The following is a 22,756-nucleotide window of genomic DNA, read 5'->3' on the forward strand; positions in this document are numbered from 1 at the left end:
ACAATGCGTGATAATTTTCTCAGAATTTGATCGGACGGCACAGCGAGAATTTGCATGGGATAGAGAAAAGAGGCAGCGCCCAGACCAAAGACGTTTGAATCCTTTCTGATGAGTGATCGCAGCCTTTTGAGGTTCAGCTACTGCCAACGTTGGTGGGTAAGTAGCGGCTAGCGTAGCGTAGGTACATGGAATGGAAATAGTGCATCCTTTTTAACAAGGAATCTATAGTTACCAGCAATCTAGTCAGTCTAGATCTGCAGTCAGTACCATCATCTCTATATATAGAGACAGAGACTTCCAAAACAACTAAGCAAAGGTTCCACCTTCTTAATGCGCTAGATTAAGTCTGACGGATCAATTAGCCTTAATGTAACATTCCTTCCCTGAGAACTGTTATCCAGTGATTCAATTTGTTCCTTTTCAATTCCTCAAAGCCCCTCAGTGCAGCAGCTACAATGACCTCTCTCTTCTCTTCTCTCTCAGATGCACATGGATCTGTTGCACTGGAGCCAAAACACAGATTAAAGACGGGTGCGGGGGGGGGCAACGGTATGGAGAGGCTGATGAGGCAGGGAGACTCCCTGTTACTGATGCAGATGGTATTGAGTCACAGAACTGACGGACACGTAGGGAATTTATGACACAGACAAGACACAATTTAGCAGCACAACATGTGTTTGCTTTTGGTCAGCATTTAGTTTGACTTTTGTTCCACCAAGGGAATAAATTTAGGCCCGCTTGATGTAGAGAAAATTTTTAAAAAAAAAGGCAAGGCAAGGCAAGGCAATTTTATTTGTATAGCCCATTTTCACAAACAGTTTGTCTCAAAGGGCTTCACATGGCATCATAACAACATCCTCTGCCCTGAGACCCTCACATCGACTGAGGAAAAACTCCATAGAAAACCCTTTTAACAGGGAAAAATCTGAGAAACCTCAGGGTGAGCAACAGAGGAGGGATCCCTCACCCAGGACGGACAGACGTGCAGTAGATGTTGCTACAGACAAGAAAACAGTTTACAATGCAGAATGTGAGAAACACGGAAATGTTAATAACAGCTGAAGAAGGAAGCTTCTGGTAGGGGAGGCAGGGAGAGCAAGCCAGCTTGATGGGGGACTGGATGGCAGACTGGTTCATGGAAGGGGAGCGCAGGCCGGTGTAACAGTAGGGAATAAGAGGGGGGGGGGGGGGGGGGGGGGCGATGCAGGCGGCGGTTGGGGCTCTGGTGGATCTGTGGAAACACAGAGAGACTGCGAGACACCAAGGCCAAACTACAAAGTGCAACAAGTAATGGTAATGACAGTTCCAAAAATGTGCAGGGAGGAGAGGAGGAGAGAGGGGGAGAGGAGAGGAGAGGAGAGGAGGGAAGGGCTCCATGTAACCTGATGTGTCCCCCAGCAGTCTAAGCCTGTAGCAGCATAGCTATCAATGGTCCAGAGCTACCTGAACCAGTCCTAACTGAAGGCTCTGTCATAGAGGAAGGTCTTAAGCCTGGACTTAAACGTAGTTAAAGTGTCTGCCTCTCTGACCCATGGAGAGAGCTGGTTCCACAGTAGAGGAGCCCGGTAACTAAAGGCTCTACCTCCCAGTCTGTTTTTATTGATACTGGGAGTCACTAAAAGACCTGCATTCTGGGAGCGGAGTGCTCTGGTCGGACAGTAGGGACTAATGAGCTCTTTCAAATAGGATGGAGCTTTATCATTGAGAGCCTTATAAGTCAGCAGAAGGACTTTGAAGTCAATTCTAGATCCTACAGGAAGCCAGTGGAGAGAAGCTAAAGTGGGAGAGATGTGTTCTCTCTTCTTAACTCCCGTCAAAACCCTCGCTGCAGCGTTCTGGACCAGCTGGAGAGTCTTTAGGGAGTATTTAGGACATCCTAACAGGAGAGAGTTGCAGTAGTCCAGCCGAGAAGTGATAAATGCATGCACCAGTTTTTCAGCATCACTCTGGGAAAGGATATTCCTAATCTTAGCGATACTTCGCAGATGGAAGAAGGCGGTCCTAGTCACATGCTTTATGTGGGAGCTGAAGGAAAGGTCATGGTCAAAAATGACCCCAAGGTTCCTTGCAGTTGTACTCGGAGTTAGGGTGATGCCATCTAGAGTAGAGATCCGATTCAAGAGTGTGTCCCTGTGGTGTTTAGGTCCAAAAATGATTACCTCAGTTTTATCTGAATTGAGCAATAAGAAGTTAGAGGACATCCAGGATTTAATGTCTTTCAGGCAGTCTTGCAGGTGAGTAAGCTGGCTTGTGTCGTCTGGCTCCATCGACAAGTAAAGTTGTGTGTCATCTGCATAACAGTCACCTAATGGGAGCATGTAAAGAGTGAAGAGAATCGGTCCTAAAACTGAACCCTGTGGTACACCATATGTAACTCTGCTATACTCAGAATGGTCATTATTAACATTAACAAACTGAAATCTGTCAGATAAGTAGGACTTAAACCATTTTAGGGCAGTTCCTTTAATCCCAATGTCATGGTCTAGTCTCTGTAGCAGGATGCTGTGGTCGATGGTGTCAAATGCAGCATGATCCACACAGCATGATCCTTTTTGGGTGAAGTCTCCAAGGGAACTGGTATTGCCAATGCTGGTCCTTTCTGATAACATAAGACCTGCTTTCCTCGACTGCAAACAAAAACTTTTTGGAGTCATTATCACCAATTATAAAGGTTTAGATTTTCTCCACTTTCCCATGATGGACTGTGTATTTATTTTTTCTTCTCAGGAGCAAATGGCGTGAAATGTTATGGAACGTACTTAAACCCAATTGGAGATATGAATTAATTGGTACATTTTTTTCCCCCTTCAAACTTGATAAGGTATTCTTCCAAGTATTCCAATACTGCAGCTTGCAATTGTGTGTAAACAGAAATATCAACTGCCAGATGGTGTGTTGTTTATGCTCACAAATCTGTGGGAAATAAATCTTATTTCAGCAGACAAAGGCCATTGTTTCTAATTAGGTTTCAACAGATGCCGACTTCTCCAACCCATCCTCCTGCTTTCACTTCCCCTCCCATCTTCCCCTTTACCTCTCCATCCCTCTCTGTCATTCATCCCCTCCTCCACCCGCCTCCTTCATCTGTGCACGTCTCCCTTTCACAACCAAGCTTGCCTATTGTGTATTTTACCTCTCTCTCTTTCAATCACACACCTGCCTTTCACTCTCTACACGACCTCTGGCGGATCTAAGAACGGGCGGGTTTACCACCACTGTTTCCCCATCACAATCCTCTCCACCCCTCCTTCTGTTTTCCCTGCCCTGTGGCCGGGTTACAAAGGTGGGTCAGGGTTTAGCTTTGGGCCAACGACAGCACCCTGTTATTAAGGCTGAGTCTACGTGTAACAGGCCTTTCCATGAGAACTGGATCCTGAGGGGGAAAACCTCACCTTCGCCACCTGATTGATGGCGACAACGTTCTGAGGTCTCCCTTCTTCATCTTCTGACTTTTGTCAGCCCTAAATTTCGTGTTACGGATGAAAAAAAAAGCCTGATTTATGATTCAGATTCAGAAAACTTTATTTATCCCAGTGGGCGGCAACTAAGGGAGCATTCGGTGGTCTATTCGGTGACTTTTCCAGCTGACTGAGACGGCTGGCAGAGCCTTATGACTTGAAACAACAACATGAATTCTTTAGGAAAATGTTCAGTGAGTGAATACACTGAGTGAGAAGGTGGATTAGTTTGCCGCACACCGCTAAATCAAACCTCGTTTCCATGTACAGATGCCTTTGCGACTTCATGTAATGAATGGAGTACGCCCCTGCTTGTTCCTGACATCTACACAAGAGGTGCACAATAAATGCCAGGTTTGGCTTCATGCCTGTAAGACTAAATTGAGGGTTGAAAGAGTATGAAGTGTGTAAGAACAGATATATTTCATGAATAGGATGTTTTGGTATGACTGAAACTTTCAGCTGCATAATTTTTTTTACCCCTATTATACATGCCAAGCTGCTATTTCAGCCACCGCCATTTGGCTCACTTACAAAAGGGAGTGACCATATTTGAAGGGTGAAAGTGTTTGACCCATTAAGTATCCCCTTGTCAATCGCAAGGTCACCAGTCTCCCCATACACACACACACACACACGCACACACTCTGGGCCAGTGCTGAGCTATCTAAGCACTGCTCTGGCCTTGCTCTGTGGTGTTTCCTGCACCATGGCTCAAGTCAGTGACTTTTCCAGCTGACTGAGACGGCTGGCAGAGCCTTGAAACAACTGAATGAATTCTTTCGGAAAATGTTCAGTGAGCGAATAAACCGAGTGAGAAGGTGGATTAGTTTGCCGTACACCGCTAAATCAAACCTTTCCATGTACAGATGCCTTTGCGATTTCATGTGATGAACTGAGTACGCCCCTGCTTGTTATTTTACATCTAGAGGTACGGAATATCTGGATCAACGCCTCATAGAAAGCTGGAGATAAAGCAAAGGTCTGTTAGTGAGCCAACTGGTTGCCTTTTCGACACATTTTGCATTTACATTTTTTCAGTGACAAGGAAGAGCTTCACAAACACATCGTAGATTACTAAGATAGAAAAGCAGCACTTATGACAACACTTAACATTTAGCAAGCGCTACAAGACCCGCTGCCACCTCCTCAGGCCCCAGGGCAAAGTCTCCTGTTTGATCCTAGACCGCAGCACCTGAAGGATTGGGTTTAATCTTGTGAACCACCTGCAGGGCATCCATGAATTGACGACACATAATCACTGCCTGACACCAGCAAAGGGAACAAGCCGAGGACAGGGGCGTTTAGAGCTTTGTTTAAGCCCCCTGCCCAGCGAGTGTGTGAGAGGGAGGCCCAGTAGAAAACACTGATGGATTGTTTTACGTTCTCTTCCACCACGCTCCCAGATTTATGGTTCTTTAAGTGTTGTCATTTTCTCTGACAATAAATTAGAGTTAGATAGGCATTTTTAAAAGGGCATGAACTCGTGTTTAAATCACTAAAAGCAGCATGAGAGGAGCATGACCCAAAGCTTGGCCATAAATCACCCTGGTCGTCAAAGATCTGCAGGATTTGTCTCTAAATCCACAAGATTTCCTTTTGCCAATGCAACTTTCCATCATCTTGTGAGTGGAATTATGACAAATAACAGCCAACTAAGAATATTTAATCTGTCATAAACACTGTGTCACTCACTCATTCCATTCCCCCCAAAGAACAAAAAAGCTGAACAAGACGTTACTCGCTTGGCGCCCTCCCTGAACCATTACTGAGCATTTATGTCAGGTGAATTATGTAATAGAACTGAGACAGTATTAAATCATCTGGTGACCGGAGGGTACAGATCTCAGGCATGTTTATATGAGTTGCGCAGCATAACAAGTCAAGCTGTCGTAATAACGCTGGACCTTCCACACAATGTAAATAAACGAATAATAGGCAATATTAAAAGACCTATTATTCCCAATTATAAACCCTCTATTTTACTCCAAAACGAGTTGAATTATTCTAGTTTAAATGAGAATTTCTAAGTTAGTGGTTTACTGTGCTTTCAGTGAGCAGCTGGTAGGTGGTGGGAGAAAACACTGAACGTCTAGGCAACGCTGAATAACCAACTCTGGAAGTGGAACGTTTTTGAGAGTGGACACATTTGTGGTGAGAGACGGGAAATACAGTGTATTTGCTCCCAGTCAAAATAAGTCTCTTCAATACCACTGTCAAATTCATTTTTCCAAACTCAAATCTCATTTTGTCTGGACTCCCGAGGGGTCTTGAACACAGCACTGATCCCAGCTGCTTGAAAGCATGAGACTAATTTGAGGATGGCCTTTTTTTCCCCTCCAACTCCATGAAATTCTGTCGTATGCTAGCCGTACGCTAGGCTACCAGCTAGCTCCTATTCACGCCTCGTTAAACCAGGACAACCTCCTGCTTCAACGGAAACTTATAATGTGTGTCACATCATTCCATATAAAATAAATTTACAAGTGCAGTTAAGGTAGGTAGTCATGGCATCTAGGAGTCAAGAGTCAGACTATTTACATCATCTGTGTCATTTAGCAGAAGAGAAAACTCTGTTCATTCAGGGAGGTATTTCCTGTCTGTTGAAGTAATTAGGCCCATCAAGCCCAACACACTAAATCTAGCTGTGGCTACCCTAATTAGAGCTTTTTTCTCCTTAGCGCTCTCTCTCTCTCTGTCTGAGGAATTTCTTTACGCCTGCTTTTACTCTGAAGTCGTGCACAAAAGCATATTAGTGCTACTCCAATCTTTTTCATCTCCCAGCCAACTCAGCAGTCAAACAATATAAGTTTCTATTATTAGATGAGGTAAATCATCAGGAACAGCCGTTTGGGTAATGATGTTTGAGGAGGGGAGGGAGCAGGAAAAATATAGTTCCTTGTTATTCCAAAGTAGGACTGACTGCTGCCTGTAGTTGACCTCCTGCCCTCAAAGGTCAAAGAAGACACACGAGCAGTTCTCTACTTTTACCGTGTTTTCCTTTTGAGAGGTATGGAGTGTATGGAGACGTATATTTGCAGGAAAACTGAGAGGTTAACTTTGTCGTCCCTCAGTCAAAACCAATCCAATTTTTACAGTGGATTTTGAATTATTGCAGAAAATAAATTCAGAGGTGACAAAAGAACCCCACTTTTGTGTTTTTTGACGCATATATATGAATGCAAAGCTAACGTTATACTATGAGCTAGCTACATACGGTGGATGCATGACTTTAACATCGTGGCACCTTGCTATGCACTATTTCAATTTTTAGGTTATTCAGCTCATTTAACTTGTCAGCAAGTTATTAATTGTTGGCAACAACTGTTATTATGAAACTTTAAAGGCTTTAAAATACACAAGTGCGGTATTTAACAATATTTGACGATGTAGTAGCAAGTGTTAAAATATCTCAAGCTATTGTTCACCACAGACTTTTTGTGAGGTTCAGCAGTGCTAACTCTTATCTGGGTTTCAGAACTCATTCTTGCATCATTCTATCTCAGGTGGGATGCTGCACTGACACTGCTTTTTAATAAAGTTCTTTTTTGCTGTTGTTGCATTAGTTAACTATTCATTCTTCTTTGTGCATACCCCAGATACCCCTCTTTACTAGTCATCATCATTCATCATCATTATGGTCATTACTGCCTCTCCTCAGGGCCGTTCTTGGGGGGATAAGCTTGGGCTTAGACAGTCTACAGATCCACCCTTGTTTGTGCTTGTGGAGAGAAACGGGAGGAAGAAAACGCAGTTATTAAAAAAAAAAAAAAAAAAGCAGCATTAAATTTGAGTGAAGCAGGATTTATTGCTGGACATTATGACTCCTTTGAGACATGAATTCAGATCCATTCATTTCAATTAGTCTGAAGGAGCTGAGTTATAGCACGATAATGGGCAGCTAGAGTGTGTGTGTGTGTGTGTGTGTGTGTGTGTGTGTGTGTGTGTGTGTGTGTGTGTGTGTGTGTGTATGTGGGGGGTTGCCAGACCAGTTTGGTTCAACGTGGTGGTGTGAGAGGAAGAAGCACCAGAGGAAAGAATGAGGCTCTGGAAGAAAGAGTGAGGCGATGAAAACCAAAGGGAGGAATCTGCTAAACAAATCAGTGCAACATTTGTTTCACACACAGACACTGAATGCAGGGAGCGGAACCAGACCAGCCCGTGGCTATGACAACAGTGTCCATGGCCAGATGTGTACAGTATGCAGCAACACGAGTGCACAGTCAGCAAGCGTGCCACATAGTCTCATGTGACTATGAGCTGGCTACACGACCGGTCTCAAGTCATGAGCCTTGAATGAAGAGGAAAAACAAACACACCTTCAGCAAACACGCAAGGGGGATCATTGGCTTACTTTAGGGGTTGGCAACATTATTTTCCAGAGGGGAAGCAAAGGGCCACACATCGGACAATTAAAGGGTTGACTGCTTTGTAAAAATATTCTGCTTCGCAATTAAATTGGAAAACAACTTCAGGGTTTGTTTTTTTTCCTTGCATTTTGATAAGTTTGTGGCATCATTAGCATGCTTGGCTGAAAAATACCTCTGAAGGTTTTATATTCCCTGAGCACTGCAATACTTTCCTGCCATATTAAACACGCTCCCTTTGAACCAACGCTTTTGATAAAATAATAAGCCATCCACTCTTTGTTAAAACTGGAACATACAGTGTCATTTTTGGACTGATTGTGTCATCACAACAGCTGATGTTACATACTTGTAACTTGAGTTAGCAGGAATCAACTGCAGACAGCGCCCTATGTCAGAATCAAGTGTTAATAGCAACACGAGGCCTGTCACAACATCTAATTTTGTTGTGCGATAACTCTCCTCAAAGCTTTTTGTGATAAACAAGATTGTCATTTTAAAGGAACAAACCGAATCTGAGCTTGTTGTTCATCGTTTTTGCGCCGGCAAACACCTTGATGGTGGCCGACTGCTAGTTAGCTTATATGCAGTGAACAGTCGTAGTGGGGCCAGGGGCATTCAATTAAAAAAAAATAAAAATCAACAAATACCATCCATCGTCATCTTCCGCTTATTCCTACACATTAAGGGTCGCGGGGGGGCTGGAGCCTATCCCAGCGTCAACGGGCGAGAGGCGGGGTTCACCCTGGACAGGTCGCCAGTCCATCACAGGACCAACACATAGAGACAGACAACCATTCACACTCACATTCACACCTACGGACAATTTAGAGTATCAATCAGCCTCGTCCCCAATTGCATGTTTTTGGATGGTGGGAAGAAGCCGGAGTACCAGAGAGAACCCACGCAGACACGGGGAGAACATGCAAACTCCACACAGAACGATCCCGTGCCCGAGCCGGGACTTGAACCCGGAACCTTCTTGCTGTGAGGCCACAGTGCTGACCACTGCACCACCGTGCAGCCTTTCAACAAATACCTTCTGATAAAAAAAATTTCACAGCAAATGCTAATCATAATCTGAGCTCTATCAATGCAGGTAAAGAATGTTTTGGAGAAACGTTTATTTGATAACTTTTGACACCCAGGCTCCTGCGCCTCACTGCTAGCTAAGCTAACGAGCAGTCAGCGGCCTGGTGGCAGTCTGGAGCTTCGTAATATTCACAGACAGGAGAGAAGGATACCAATGGACAATAGGGGTATTTCCCCACCAAAAAATCATTTTATGAAACTGATTTGTGACACACTAATTTGTGCTATCTTGCAAAGCATAGCCTTTCAAGGAGTAATTAACTTTTAAATGCTGTCAGTTTAGTAGTCATGGTGACAGGAATAAGCAGTAAAGACTTATTACAATTATTTGCATGGAGATTAAGTAACATAGTGATGATTGTTGTTGATTTTGGGTTTTTTTTTTGTTCTGATCAAGACTGACAAAGATAAAGAGGGTCTTGTTTATCTAGATTTTAAATGCCTACTGGTCAAATTTGTGATTTTGAGCTAAATAAAACCATCTTGACCTCATCTGACTTTGTTTCAACAGCAAACGGAGAAAAAAGTCCACGTCAGCAGCAGGAGAGGAGGTCAGAAAACCTATTAGTCATGTGGTGCGTCCCCCACAGCTCCGGGCGTGTCCTTCTGCAAACGTGTGGACATGTCAGAGTGGAGGACACACTCAAATACTGCACTCCAACCCCACATTACAACTTTTTAAAGTCATTTATACAGACAAAAATGATTATCTCCATATTTAACTCAGTCTAAATCCATGCTAGATTCTGGGATAACACCTAATCTCACTGCAAGTAGAGCGTAACGAACAATCTGACAGCCACAAGCGTGTCAACAAAAGCTTGTTTATCTGTAGTCAAGGACAACAATATTCTTACGTCTGTTCTGAGAGATGGCCACAGCAACAAGCTGCCAAAACCACTTTGACTGCATGATGTAAGAGTCATCACAAGACAGTAAACGCTGACTTTGTGAACGGGAAACATTAGTAATGCAGCGTATAATGTCTCATGTCTAATTTCTGAAGAAAAACTGAAGAAACTCTGAGACTTTCACCATCAACACATGACTGTTACTCAATGCATCTCCTTATATAGATATATATCGCTCACAGGTCTAATTTAGCTCAAAGTGCCAGTAACCAAACCAAGGAGAAGAGATTTCTCTTTGTTTTATCACAAGTTTTCATTCACCTGATAACACACACAAATAATCAGCACATCTGGTTATCTGTATCTGAATTTGCACACTGGACCAACTCTTACCACCAGGAATTGTCCATGTTAGCACGGCGAGGCTAACATGAGTTACTCATCAACTAAGCACATGGTTTCTGTTGAGAAAATGACTTTTCCAGTCGGCCAGTATTTGTTAATATGCTGAAACATTAACTGTCTGGATAAGTGCACACACAGACACAGTGTGTGGGTGTGTGTGTCTTTCCCCTCCAGACCCAAGGTGAGGTAGGTGTGTGAATGTCTCTACAGGTCTGTATTACACTACATAAGCTCACCAAATAGAGGTCTTTTGAATCAGATGTTAGGGCTTTAATTGAAAGTCCAACTGCCAGATATTTGGTTTCACTGCTGCAACTTCTTCTTCTTCTCTTACTGATGACTGCCAGTGTTCTTGTTACAGGCTTCAGGTGGGGCATATAAAGCTCTCCAACATGCTCAGGTCGAGGTTGTACCCCGGAGACGTCCAGGAGGATTCCAAAATTGAACCCTTTTTTGTTTCCTAAGTCTTGTGTGAACCAAGACTACCTGAAGAGGAAACTCTAGTAATTATTGTGTCAGAGCTCTGGGCCACAGGTCCAACATGGTCCAGCGCGTCGGTCAGTGTCCATTATATTAATTGCTGCTTATCCTCTATTCTCTGTTGTGGTTCAAGTAGGTTCTTTGTTTTTTTAAAATTTCATCTTATTTGCTGAATTTCTTGATTAAATAGCATTAAACGGTAAATTCACAACGTACCTCCTAAGAAAGCAGCAACACGGGACGAGCAAAAGGAGTGAGTTAATTGTTCAGGAATTAAAATGAACAGCTTTTTCTACTGTTGCACTGAAGCCTTTGTTACAGCAAATTGGGGATGTTGACTTAAAGCGGTTACAGTGAATATCTCAGTGCTGCCATGAATCTAAAACTGCTACCAGTGGAGAAAAAAAGGAAAACCCGCTGAGGACAATAACCAGCTTATCAACAGAAACCATTGTTCAATATAACAATAAAACATGATGTCCAATTTATGAAAATCCCTTATTTTGGAGAGCATATACCTCTTGTGAGTTACAGCGACATATTTCCAAGCTCTGTGCTGATTGAACACAGAAATCCAGTTCCACGGAGAGCACTGGCTATTTCAAGCAAGTCAAAATGCTAAATCCTGACCGAGGCCTGAGGTCACATAAGTCAAACCTGCTCAACCACCCAATTTGAAGTCCTGCCACCACGTATGTTCCTGTTTTTATCATGATCTCTTACCAACATTTTGTTTTAGCCCTTCATATTGTGAATATACAACGCCCAAACTTAATCACACAGCTAATCAGAGACAAATCTGTTCCTCGTGCTGGGACGATGTTGCTTCAGCCAAAAAAAATCTCCAGTTTGTCTGATAATTCAGTGCTGTATCCAAAACGTGAACAAGAAACCTCTCGACCAGCAACCGAGTAATGGTGGCAACCTCGTCATCTAACATGATATACAGACTCACTGATGCTGAATAAAAGATTAGAAGCACCTCCTTTCATCCCTCGTTCATCCACCTGAACTTTTGAGTACAACTCTGTGTCATTAATTGAGGTGGGACGATGTGCTGAAGTACAGTCTTGTAATCCTATATTTACTGCGGCTTGTTTTTCATCACCACTTCAACTTGGCTGCTCGTTCATCTGAGTATCAGCATTTCTGAGTGTCAGGTGCTCCGCCAGTCTGTCTATGGGTCTGTCAGCAGCGCCGCTCATAACGCTCCTCTAAAGACTCGATATATGACTCAATTAGGACTTTACAGGGCCAGGTGTCAGGTGGTCTCAGTGTGTGTGTGTGTGTGTGTGTGTGTGTGTGTCACTCTCTCTCTCAGGTGTGGTACATCTATTCCAGTGACATCAGTCGGGTTTCTCTCCAAAAACATAAAACAAAATTGAATGGAATTTTCGCAGAATGTCCAGAAGAAAATTTAAACATGAGTTTGCCTCTATCGACTACTGCAAGTATTGGGCCGCTGAGATAGATGTGCCTCATGGATTGACCATCTAATCCACCAGATGGGATTTACAGAAGGCCCTTGTGTTTGTCATTTTACATTCATCAAGTGTGTGTGGGAACAAGAAAGTATTTTGATAAGCGAGCGTTTCCTCTTTTGACAAAACTTTATTTTATAAATTGTATTCCTTGACAGTGGGGTTTTATTAAACGGATTTGATTTTAAGAAGCACCTTTAATAGTGTGACTCTCCGGTCTCCTTTTAGCACTCATTTAGAGCACTACTTTTAACCCTTTCCTCCCTACACACACAACAAGAACACATCACACACATTGAAAAAATGTCCTCATCTGCTAACCACATCCTTATGTGAAATTTGCCGGACAAGCAACATTCCTGCTGCATAAAGACAATATTAACTCACAGCTCAGCAACAATCACCCATCTAGTTTGAAAATGAGCACAAACGCTCCTGTTTGTACTGTTTAGAAGAAGCAGGGCACCTCGTTTGTCAGGAATCAATCCCAGTGATGAATTTACCCGTCACCTCCCTCTACAATCAATCAACAGGCCAACGCACGAAAAGACTTGTGGCATAAAAACAGTGTCACATTATGAATCAAAGGCTAGATCTTCTCCACAACTGCAGAAAAGAAGTCATAGAGGAAACTACTGCACAAACACTGACTAACACACACTGCTGCTAGTCTAGACGTCTTATCTCTCCATTGTAATCACGCGGGGTGTTTTTAGAACAGACAGACCAGGTGCACGATACAAATGTGTGTCTTAAGTCATGCTAATGGTGTGTTTGTCATTGTAAATCCAGGGGTGATAAACAGTGTGTGTCAACAAGGTGGTATGGTAGAGGAAGCAAGGAAGAAAGTAGAACAGAGAGCAGTGAGTAATTATTACCGTCGCAGCGCTCTATCCATCGGTCACACACAGCCAAGACAGGCTGTGGCAGTGAAATATTACAGCACTGCTGTACAATGACGCATTAAGAATAAATCTCAAACACTTTCATCACTTTTTCAAGATGATAAATTCCTCTAAGTTTTTCAATTACACATAGGAAGCAGCAGGTACTTAGACAAAGCTGTGATAGCCAGTAAATCTTTACAACAGCATTTGCCAGAAAATGAAAAGATAAATGACAACCACCTACAAATATCGCAAAGGTCAGAACCTTACTGTTACTATGGAAATACTTGCTTCTCTTACATTTGACCTCTTCTTTAACTTTAATTCTAAACTTATCTTATAGTTCAAATTTTGACCACGAATACTTGATTGGTGGCATTGTGTGTTCCTATTTGTTGCCTTTTGTATATCTTTTATTGCCTCTATAAGTTTCTGCTTCACCCTCACATGTACTTATATTTCGTTGGTCTTTTTTTTGGCTTTTTTATGCGCGAAATTCAAAAAACAAACAAAACAAAACCTTGAGCTTCAAAATCTTTTCAGTTCTTCTGTTAGTCCCAGTGGACATTTGTAGCAAATCTGAAGGAATTCCCTCCAGGTGTTGCTGAAATATTGCGATCATGTGAGGTGGCGATGACCTCCGAACACCAACCTCTTTCCTTTTCATCCATGAATCCCGGTGAACATTTGTGCCAAATTTGAAAAAAAATCCTTCTTAGCGGTCTGCAGATATTAATGAGAATGGAAAGAACTCAAAAACATGATCCTCACAGCCAACGGCCGTAACGGAGGCATAATATGTGATGGACACAGATTTGTAGCAGCAACAACTTCCAACCAAATACGATCAAAAATAAAAATAGCAGCTCATATCATTACACGAAGAGGAATATTACATAAAGAGGTAAGAGCTGCACGAGGAGTGTGAAGCGGTTTGGTGGGCTGTGGGTTGTGCTGGCGATTGTTACAACAGACGGAAAAACTCACCATGGGGGAAACGAGAGGAAGACCGAGAGGTCACAGATTCTTAGAAGTCCCTTTGTTTCTAGGAATTAAGAGCTCCTGGAAACAAAAACAAAACAATCACACACGCACTGAATTAGATACTTTAATGTCAAGTAGTTCTTTAACTCATACAACTAAATACTTTTAATTGTGCCTAAGAACTGAGGCTGCACACTCACCTAATACTTCGACAGAATGCTGTGTTTATGTTGTGGAGAGAGGCTAGCTAGCATACCCAGCTAGCATATTTGACCTTCAGTTTTAGTTGTCAGGCAGCTATGGTTGCCAGGACACCACAACCTTCAGTTTGTCCTACATTTTCTGACTATTTCTAAACAGGAAATCAGGGATATCATCAGGATACTGAATGCTAACTAGAGCTCTTCAACACCGAGAGCTCTGTGGTCGTGTAGAGACAGTACGAGGCTTAGAAGACGAGGAAAGTTTGCATAGAGACACAAACCACACAATGACAAAGGATGTTGCAAAAAAAAAAGAAAGCAAATCATTGTTTATGTAATTAATGGATTTAATTATAAACCAAATGTTTCAGTAAACAAAAAAAAAGACAGTTGTTAGGTCAAGATAAAACAATTTAATAAATGATTTAATAATAAGTTAATATGTACAATTAAAACAAGACTAAAAACAACTTTTATATGATTTTTATACCCGACACATTGATATGGATTTATATGTAAGCTTTCAGAAACAAGTTCCCACAAGTAATGGTGATGAAAGCCTTCACAGGACCCAGCAGCACGAAGACAGGGAAGTAGGGTAATTAAAATAAACGGGGACATGAATCCATCACAGAGAGATCAATCAACACTGATTTGGTTCTATCGATCCAATCAGTCCAACATGATAAGGCTTGAACTAGAGTGACACTTGGCCCCCAGAGAAGGTTTAATCTGACTGTTAGATCAGAGATGACAGGGATGTTAATGTTTGCCCCTCAACAACACATCAGCTGTAGACTTTGTCACTGGGTTGGTGAGGTTGGGGGGCTGGGGGGGTTCAGGAGGTCTGCCAATGAAAGCCGATCCTCCTTCCTTACAGGACTGAGATGGACGCAGGGTGTCACAAGGTCCACCAGCCAGGAAGGAAAAGGCCTTGCATGTTGACATAGATGCTATAGGAGCGCACCAACGTAGTGGTGGTGGTGGTTGTGCAACAGCGGCTGCCTTTAAACAGCGTGTGCAGTCAGGTGGGAAATTCCCTGGTAACAGCACCGGCATTCCAGAGGGGCCAAGTTATTGACATTTGACGCATCCGAGTTTCAGTCGGGTGGCGCGTCAGTTCTGCCTTTTTTTTCCTCTTTTTTTTTTCAAGTGACAGGTGATAAATAAGAAGGATGGACCTTCCACTTCATGTAAGGTTCCAGCTCCCAAAACAGGAAAACATGTCAAATAAGAACAACAACAGGTCAGGCCGCGTGTTTGATTCCCACATTCATTCAGTCACTGTAGTTACTGTCATGTTGTACAAGATGACAGGCTTTGCTCTGTAGCAGCTCCCAGAGGGACGCAACAAAGCAGCTAATTTAATCTGTCACGCAGGCTGACGGACTGAAGGTTCCTCCAAATAATAAATACCAGCGTGTTCCCCCTCCGGGCCTGTACAGAGCTGAGTACCCACACCTGACGCGGCTCACGTGAATGGTGATAAATCACTGCGCCTGACAAGGTTCAGAGTTCAGAGGAAAGAGGTTTTATGTGTGTTAGATACAAAGCATGGGTGTGTGTGCGTGTGTGTGTGTGTGTGTGTTATGTCACTCTCAGGCACTGGACAGCATCGTGGACGTAAAAATCTGCTGTAGTATTTGAGGGATCTCCTTGGTATCCATGGCAACGAAGGATCTCCCAGCAGGAAGGGTCTTTTGGAGTCTAAGACAAAGACAAATCCAAAAAAAGGAGAGAATTTTGGGGTTAGACAGAGGGACGGAACTTGATTCCAAAATGGAAAGACAGACGAGAGCTTGTTTGGGAGCTAGAAGTTTCTGTCTGTCATTGCCTTAGTAACTAGACCACACAGTCAAGTCTGTCTTCTGGTCTTTTACATAAACCCACCACATCTACTGGCACTCCTCTTGTCTTCTTTCACTCCCTCATTTAGTGATGAATTCGTCTTTTTCAAGAGCAGTTCGTCCTGTAAATGAGGACACTCAACAGGGCTGTATTCCACAGATTCCATCACTGAAACACGGATCAATCTTGTTCCTCCACGTCGGAGCTGAGCTGCATTTGTCTTTATCTCTACCTGATGATGGCTTGTGGCATTAAAAACTATTCATAGCTGAGGCTTGAAGCTACTTTCATGGGTCACAAGTCTCTTTCTTTTGCACTCAATTTCCTCCTCCTCTTCACCGAGTCATGAGAGGAGTGTAAAACAGTTCATTGTCATTCGGCTCAGATGACTAGATCCGACCCATAAAGCGGCTTCTTCATTCGAGGCCTGTGGGCCACCGCAGAGAGATGATCAGGAGCTTCGCCAGGAGCCCCTGAGCAGAGTGGCAAGAGCGCATTTATCCCTCCTTTCGTTCCTCCTGCAAAGCTTTTGACTTAATCTGGGATGTGACAACAAAGGTCAGCAGGTCTGGCAGCAGGCAGGAACACGGGGAGGCTTCAGTTAGAGAGAACTGGATTGCTGGTCTTCAGTCCTCTGTCTTGTTCTTTGTCATTACAGCAGGATGAACTTTGAGAACTTTGCAAAAAACTATGGAAACAGACTGGACTGCAGCTCTATCATAAGGACTGTTAAGCTTCTTTTTCAAACACCAGTCGATTTGAATTCTCCATCCTGCCTATTTTCCTGTTTCTAATTTCCTGTTCTCTCTAACTTCTTATTCTCCATTTCCTTCATGTTCTTCACTTTACTTCTTTGGGTTTTGTTTGCCTGCATTCTATCTAATGTATATTTCACCCCTAAAAGTGTATTTTATAATGAATGTTCCGTATGTGGCTCGTTCTGCATTCTGGAGTTGCACGGTAAAACCACTGCCTCCTCACCTTTCGGCCTGATCGCCAAGAGATCCAATGAAGATGGCAAAAGCATTGATCTGAGGGTCAGAGGTCAGGACCTGGGCAAAGCGTTCTGGCCGGATGCCATAACGCTCGAGGTTGGCGTCGCTCAGCACCACCACAAAATATTCATCGGCCTCCTCTCGTGCCAGTTCCAGGATACTGGCCTGGGTGCCCTCCAAGGTGTAGTCACCACTCATGCAGAACTGAGCGTGGGCATGCATGGTCTGCAGGGGACGGGAGGGGGAAAGGAATTAGATACGCACAAGAACAGGAAGTTCTCACATTCCAGGCTATTAGACACTGAACTTGCAATTAAGGGTTCAGTTCACTCAAGCAACAGAAACCATATATGCTCACTTGGACAACTGTATTGTGCATTTTACGTCAATATAATGCCAGCCACAGCTAGTAGCAAGAAATGGATCATTTATCAACTGATACCTTCAGAACTTTGAGTCTCTCCTTATTGTTCTTGGGGATTTTGTCCACTCTGACCAGCTCAATGTCGTGGCCATCACCTGAGTGGCCCACAATGTCGTACTGCAAAGGGTTAAAGAAAGGGAAGACATGAGGGGGAGTAAAAAAAAAAAAGTCGGTACTGTAATTGTTATATAACAAATATCAGTTAGGACCAAGAATAGCAAGTGGTTGTGATGGTGCAGCAACATCAGACAGTAACCTATATGATGTTGTGGTCCAAGAGGCAGCCACTACAGTATGTTCACATCGTCACACATACATACATGCTTCTCAGACACCATCCATCACAGCTGACTTATATAAGAGCACGTTAGCCTGCTGTCTATTTCAGGGTGTAGATATTATGTGTATGAGCTGACTCTAATGAGAGCACCTATGAATGTGGGGCTGCGAGGTGGAGGCGGCTGGGTGTCTTGCTGATGCTGGGCAGGAAAAATGGTCTTTTTTAAAGGAGATTTTATCTTTTAAGATGAGGAAAAAATGTGGCTGTTTGCAGTTAAGAATCTTTTCTGGCCAGTTTACATCATAGATTCCCAAATTTTACCTTGAGACCTGGCAGGCTACACCGCTGCAGCTACATGGGACAGTAGTCAGGTTATTTTAACCAAAATTTTCTGAAATTCTGCAAATGAAATGCAAATTTATGTACATTTCCTTCCCCTTCTATCATGCAAATTTTAGATGTTTGTTCATGGGAATAATCAGTAGGTGGTGCACTGATTCTCCTGCTGTAGAGGAAGAAAGATGATGTAATTAGGGCGCATGAGTCAAACTTCAGACAACACTGATACAGATGCGGGAATATAACAGCAGAGGTGAACAGACATTTAGGAGGAACCTTGGAAATAAAGAGATTTCGAGATCGTCATTTTTAGTCTCTGAATCCTCTTTCAATTCACCGTTTCCACCTCCAACAAGTGAAAAAACTGTAGCTGATTTGTAAGACCTAAAAAAAGTATTTGAATTTCCCCTCAGAATTTATACAATGCAAATGTCTTGTTTGTCACAAGCTGACAAGCATTTCTTGACAAGCTAAATCACAGGCGACTCCAGTCAACCTCACGTCTGTTTATAACTTCCCTTTTCTTGTGTTGGTGTTTCAACTGTCGCTCTGTAGTCTTCCTCAACTATCCATGTGACTTTTTTGTCCCATCATGACTCTTTGGTGGTCTTTAAATGATTCCTTTTAAGGATTTTTCCCTGTTCAATGTAAATAAAACAATGGCTTCCAAATGTTCCTAATGCGGCATGGTGTCACCTCTGTTTATGCTGACTGATTAAACCACAGTCACATGGATTCTTTGTGTGCTCCAATTTGAGCTCCTAAGTGGGGGAGACAGGTGCTGCACACACATATGAAGTTGTGTGTTATCAGACTCATGTCTGGGGGTTTTATGCAAAGTAAGCAGTTACACTGACATGTGATGAGGAACATGTATGTGAGGGAGGGAGTCACGCGGATATGTGATCGTATTAAGTTGGCTTGAGTGTCACTAAGGGGCCAAGAAGTCTGTCTCTCTTCCAACATTTTTTTTTTTTACTCTCGCTCAAGTCATATTGGTGTGACACTTGTACCTTGAACTTGTGCTCGTAGTTTTCCAGAGCCTCCATTACCATACACACAGCTTCCATGGAGCGCTCCAGCCTGCCATCCACCCCGTTGAAGCGGTACATGCTACCTGATACGTCAGCTAGCACCCGTAGACGTTTGGGCTTCTGCTGAGGGCTGCCCAGCTGTAAACACACAACATACCAACACAAAGCTTCAGCAAGTAATCCGCTCCAGAAAATACCTTCTTTGGACCGTCTTTTGTTGAAATTGGTGAAGCGAACTCAAAATAACATTCAACACAAGGCCAGGATTTCAAAACAACTTGCAATTACTTCATTGTAGTCCTTCAGGCCAGACCAAAAATATGCAGAGCTTGGAGCTAAATAAGGTAGAAAAACATGACATGCATATTATGGTTAGTGTGTGTTTGTATGATTAGTGCGGGAACTATCACTATATGATGTGTGAGTGTGTGTGTGTGTGTGTGTGTGTACACGTGCGCGCTCTTTCAACTACACGATAGCAGTAGAAATGACTAGAAACTATACGAGAGCCTTGAAGAAACACAGAGTGCAATAATAATCTCACACACACCACTGGAATGTACCGTCAGACAGATAAAGGTCAAAATTATCTGTGTGAGACAGACTGTGTGTGTGTGTTTGAAGGTGTGGCACATAAAGGAACACAGTATGAACATGGCGCGCGCGCGCGCGCGCACACACACACACACACACACACACACACACACACACACACACACACACACACACACACACACACACACACACACACACACACACCTCAGGGTCCAGTTCTCCTCTGCGTTTATAGATAGCTTTCTCTCCCGTTAGTCCATCGATGATTTTAGCATCATCCAGTTCTCCTAAAGCCTGGTTCTTCAGCCACTGTCGCTCTTTCCCTTTGGCCTGAAAAACAGACACAAATATACACACTAAGCTGGAACCACATGGTCTGAATACACACTTTGTACTTATCAACCAGATGAATATGTTCAAAAATCTCTCAGTTGAATTTTATTTCATTTAGGCAGAGCTTTCAGAGACAAAAGTTTGTGAAAAAACAATACAACAAAAACTAAGGCATGGCAGTGGTGCGCCCCCATGTGTGAAACAATAACCTTGACCTCTGACCACCAGAATCTTTTCAGATCCTCGTCAAGTCCCAGTGAATCCAATCTCTTCACCAGCTTTCCTCCCACCCCCACCTGCAGGGTCCCTTTGATGCTACGACCACTGTTCCATGACGTCACTCCACTTTGTGCTGCAGTCACTTGGAGGAAGGAGAGGAAAGACGGACTTTCTCCAGTGTTCAATCTGAGAAAGGAGATCTTCTTTCTCAAACACACATTGAGTGGGGGTCAGAACACTCAGAGGTTATAAGAGTCGACAATAATCTCTCTATGGACCAGCCATCAGCTCTGCGCTGCAGTAACAGGCTGACACGCTCAGCAACAGCCGTCAGTGTCCTGCAGATACATACGTGTGTGTTAGTGAACACAGAGCACACAACACTTTGGATGTACAAACAGAAATGAACAAAAGGAGAAAAGATACATGTGTCAAGACAACGCTGATATGTTTTCATTATTATTGCAACATGTACACTAAAGACAGCCTCATGTTTCAAGCACCTCCTTTTTCCTGGTAGAAAACCTACTTTTTTGTCAATTATTTGATAGACAGAAAACAAACTGGTTAAAAAATGTTTTAATTTGAGTTCAGTCTTTGTACGTACTATATTACACGCAAGTAGTCAATGTGTAAGAAGCATCAATGTGGAAACGTATCAATCGGTGCTTGGCCTCAGGTTGGCACACGTCTACATCCGGGCAAACAAGAGCATAAATGACTGGATTAAGAATGTTGATCAAATACAAAAAGAAAAAGAAAATATGCACGAGTTGGAGAATTGGTGCTGGTTGGGACAGATTTCTCTCTTTGAAATGTTGGACTAATCCTGATCCAGGTGTTTATATTTGGCACGCCACTGTGCTGCTGAGAGACGAATAGAGAGGGGTTTCCCCCTAGGGAGACAAGCTGATGGAAACAATACACATCAGCTTTCTGAAAACCTGCCAGATGGGTTAGGAGTGTGTGTGTGTGTGTGTGTGTGTGTGTGTGTGTGTGTGTGTGTGTATGTTAAATCACTCTTCAGGTATGATAAAAATAACATGACTTCATCGCCTCACGCCCGCTGTTATTGATATAATCATCTTCACAAGGGGAAAGAAGCCCGAGGCAACAAGGACAAACACAAACAATAACCTCTGTTCACATTCAAAGCCAGCAGTGGCAAACATCTGGCTGGAAAACACACACACACACACACACACACACACACACACACACACACACACACACACACACACACACACGTGCATACACACGCACACCTCAACATACACAAAGAGAGCTTCACACCTGGACAGGAGAATAATAGGACAAGACCTCGAGTCACTGCTCTGTAATCATTCTCCAACCTCACATGATTTTCCACTGATGTCTCTCTCCCACTCACGCACACACGCATGCACGACGCACTTCCCCAATGACGCTCAAACAAAGAGAGGAAAGTCAAAACCAAAATAATAAGAGCGAAATGATATCACATCTGGCCTTTGACCAGCAATCAGCCAACCAGGGTGCTCCTGTGGGACAGCGCCCCCTCTTTCCTGTTCCACCACGTGCGGTCAACTGCCCGCCCATCTTTTGCCATCAGACTGACCTCGGTCAATTGAGTGTGTGGTTCCACCAGCACTACAGATTTATGTTGGATATGTGCTCAAATGTCTGTTTTGTTGTTTAGAACCGTTAACGAGTGTTCCTAATGTTAATGCACTGATGTGACACATCAAGATGCTGATTAAGAGCCATGAGCACCACAAAAGGAACATGATGACGAGGTCAATAAAAGGTCAACTGGCATGTTGTATGGTGGGATGTACAGCTGTAAGTGTGTGTGTGTGTGTGTGTGTGTGTTTTATCTTAACATGCTTTAGTAGTCAGTTCCATCAGTGAAGCCAAACAACCACATAAACCCAGACAGCATTTCACAACACTGATTCAGAATCAGAAGATTCATCTGAGACAACAGTGCATACAGCTGATGACACGTGTGGTTTGTGAAGAGGATCGGGTTCCACGTCAATTCTAAAATCTAGCCCTTCGTTCTTCAACCTACGTTCTCATGATACCAAATTTCATCAAAATCCATCCACAACTTTCTGAGTTATCATGCAAACAGACAGTAACAGTCCTAAAATAATAATGTCATATGTAGTACGAACCTGTAAACTATCCAGGATGATGCGAAGAGACTGAACTTGTCTCCTAACGGCGCCGGAGAAGCGCTCGTAGGTGGTGGCGTCGTACTCGCTCATATTGATCTCCTTCAACCTTGGACAAAAGGAAAGAGAGATAAAAGTTCAGTGAAGATGAATGATACGACGTCTGCTCAGGCAGACAATACATTGGTTTCTATTGTTTTACTTTTTCAGAAACAAAAAAGGAGCTGTACTTTGTTTCATGGTGGTCCAGAACTCCTCAGGATACCTTAAAATTTGAGGTCAACCAGGGGCATCGCAGTAGGTTTTAAATCTGTAGTCTGTAATTGGATTATTTTCATCTCATCCATCATCTCTTCTCTTTT

The 22,756-nt window shown here is 43.1% G+C and overlaps 1 protein-coding gene across 3 annotated transcripts in view; it reads right to left on the minus strand.

Annotated features, from left to right (window-relative positions):
* Positions 1–2,282: 2,282 nt before the first annotated feature.
* Positions 2,283–22,756, minus strand: part of vwa8 (von Willebrand factor A domain containing 8) — a 72,398-nt gene continuing 51,924 nt past the window's right edge. The window contains exons 40-46 of one of the 3 annotated variants that reach the window (XM_086220222.1): positions 22,395–22,503; positions 19,888–20,013; positions 19,108–19,266; positions 17,494–17,592; positions 17,038–17,276; positions 14,009–15,915; positions 2,283–2,305 (exon numbers count right to left, since the gene is read on the minus strand). In XM_086220222.1, the coding sequence (XP_086076348.1) occupies positions 15,807–15,915; positions 17,038–17,276; positions 17,494–17,592; positions 19,108–19,266; positions 19,888–20,013; positions 22,395–22,503 (841 nt within the window). In that variant the 3' untranslated portion in view covers positions 2,283–2,305; positions 14,009–15,806. Of the gene's footprint in view, positions 2,306–14,008; positions 15,916–17,037; positions 17,277–17,493; positions 17,593–19,107; positions 19,267–19,887; positions 20,014–20,312; positions 20,422–20,452; positions 20,574–22,394; positions 22,504–22,756 lie in introns of those variants that run through there. The other 2 variants (XM_086220223.1, XM_086220224.1) reach the window with 2 other exon arrangements.

Source organism: Aulostomus chinensis, chromosome 12 (genome assembly GCF_037954235.1).
Source record: "Aulostomus chinensis isolate RoL2024-O1b breed Wild chromosome 12, RoL_Achi_v1.0, whole genome shotgun sequence".
Taxonomy (NCBI): Eukaryota; Metazoa; Chordata; class Actinopteri; order Syngnathiformes; family Aulostomidae; genus Aulostomus; species Aulostomus chinensis.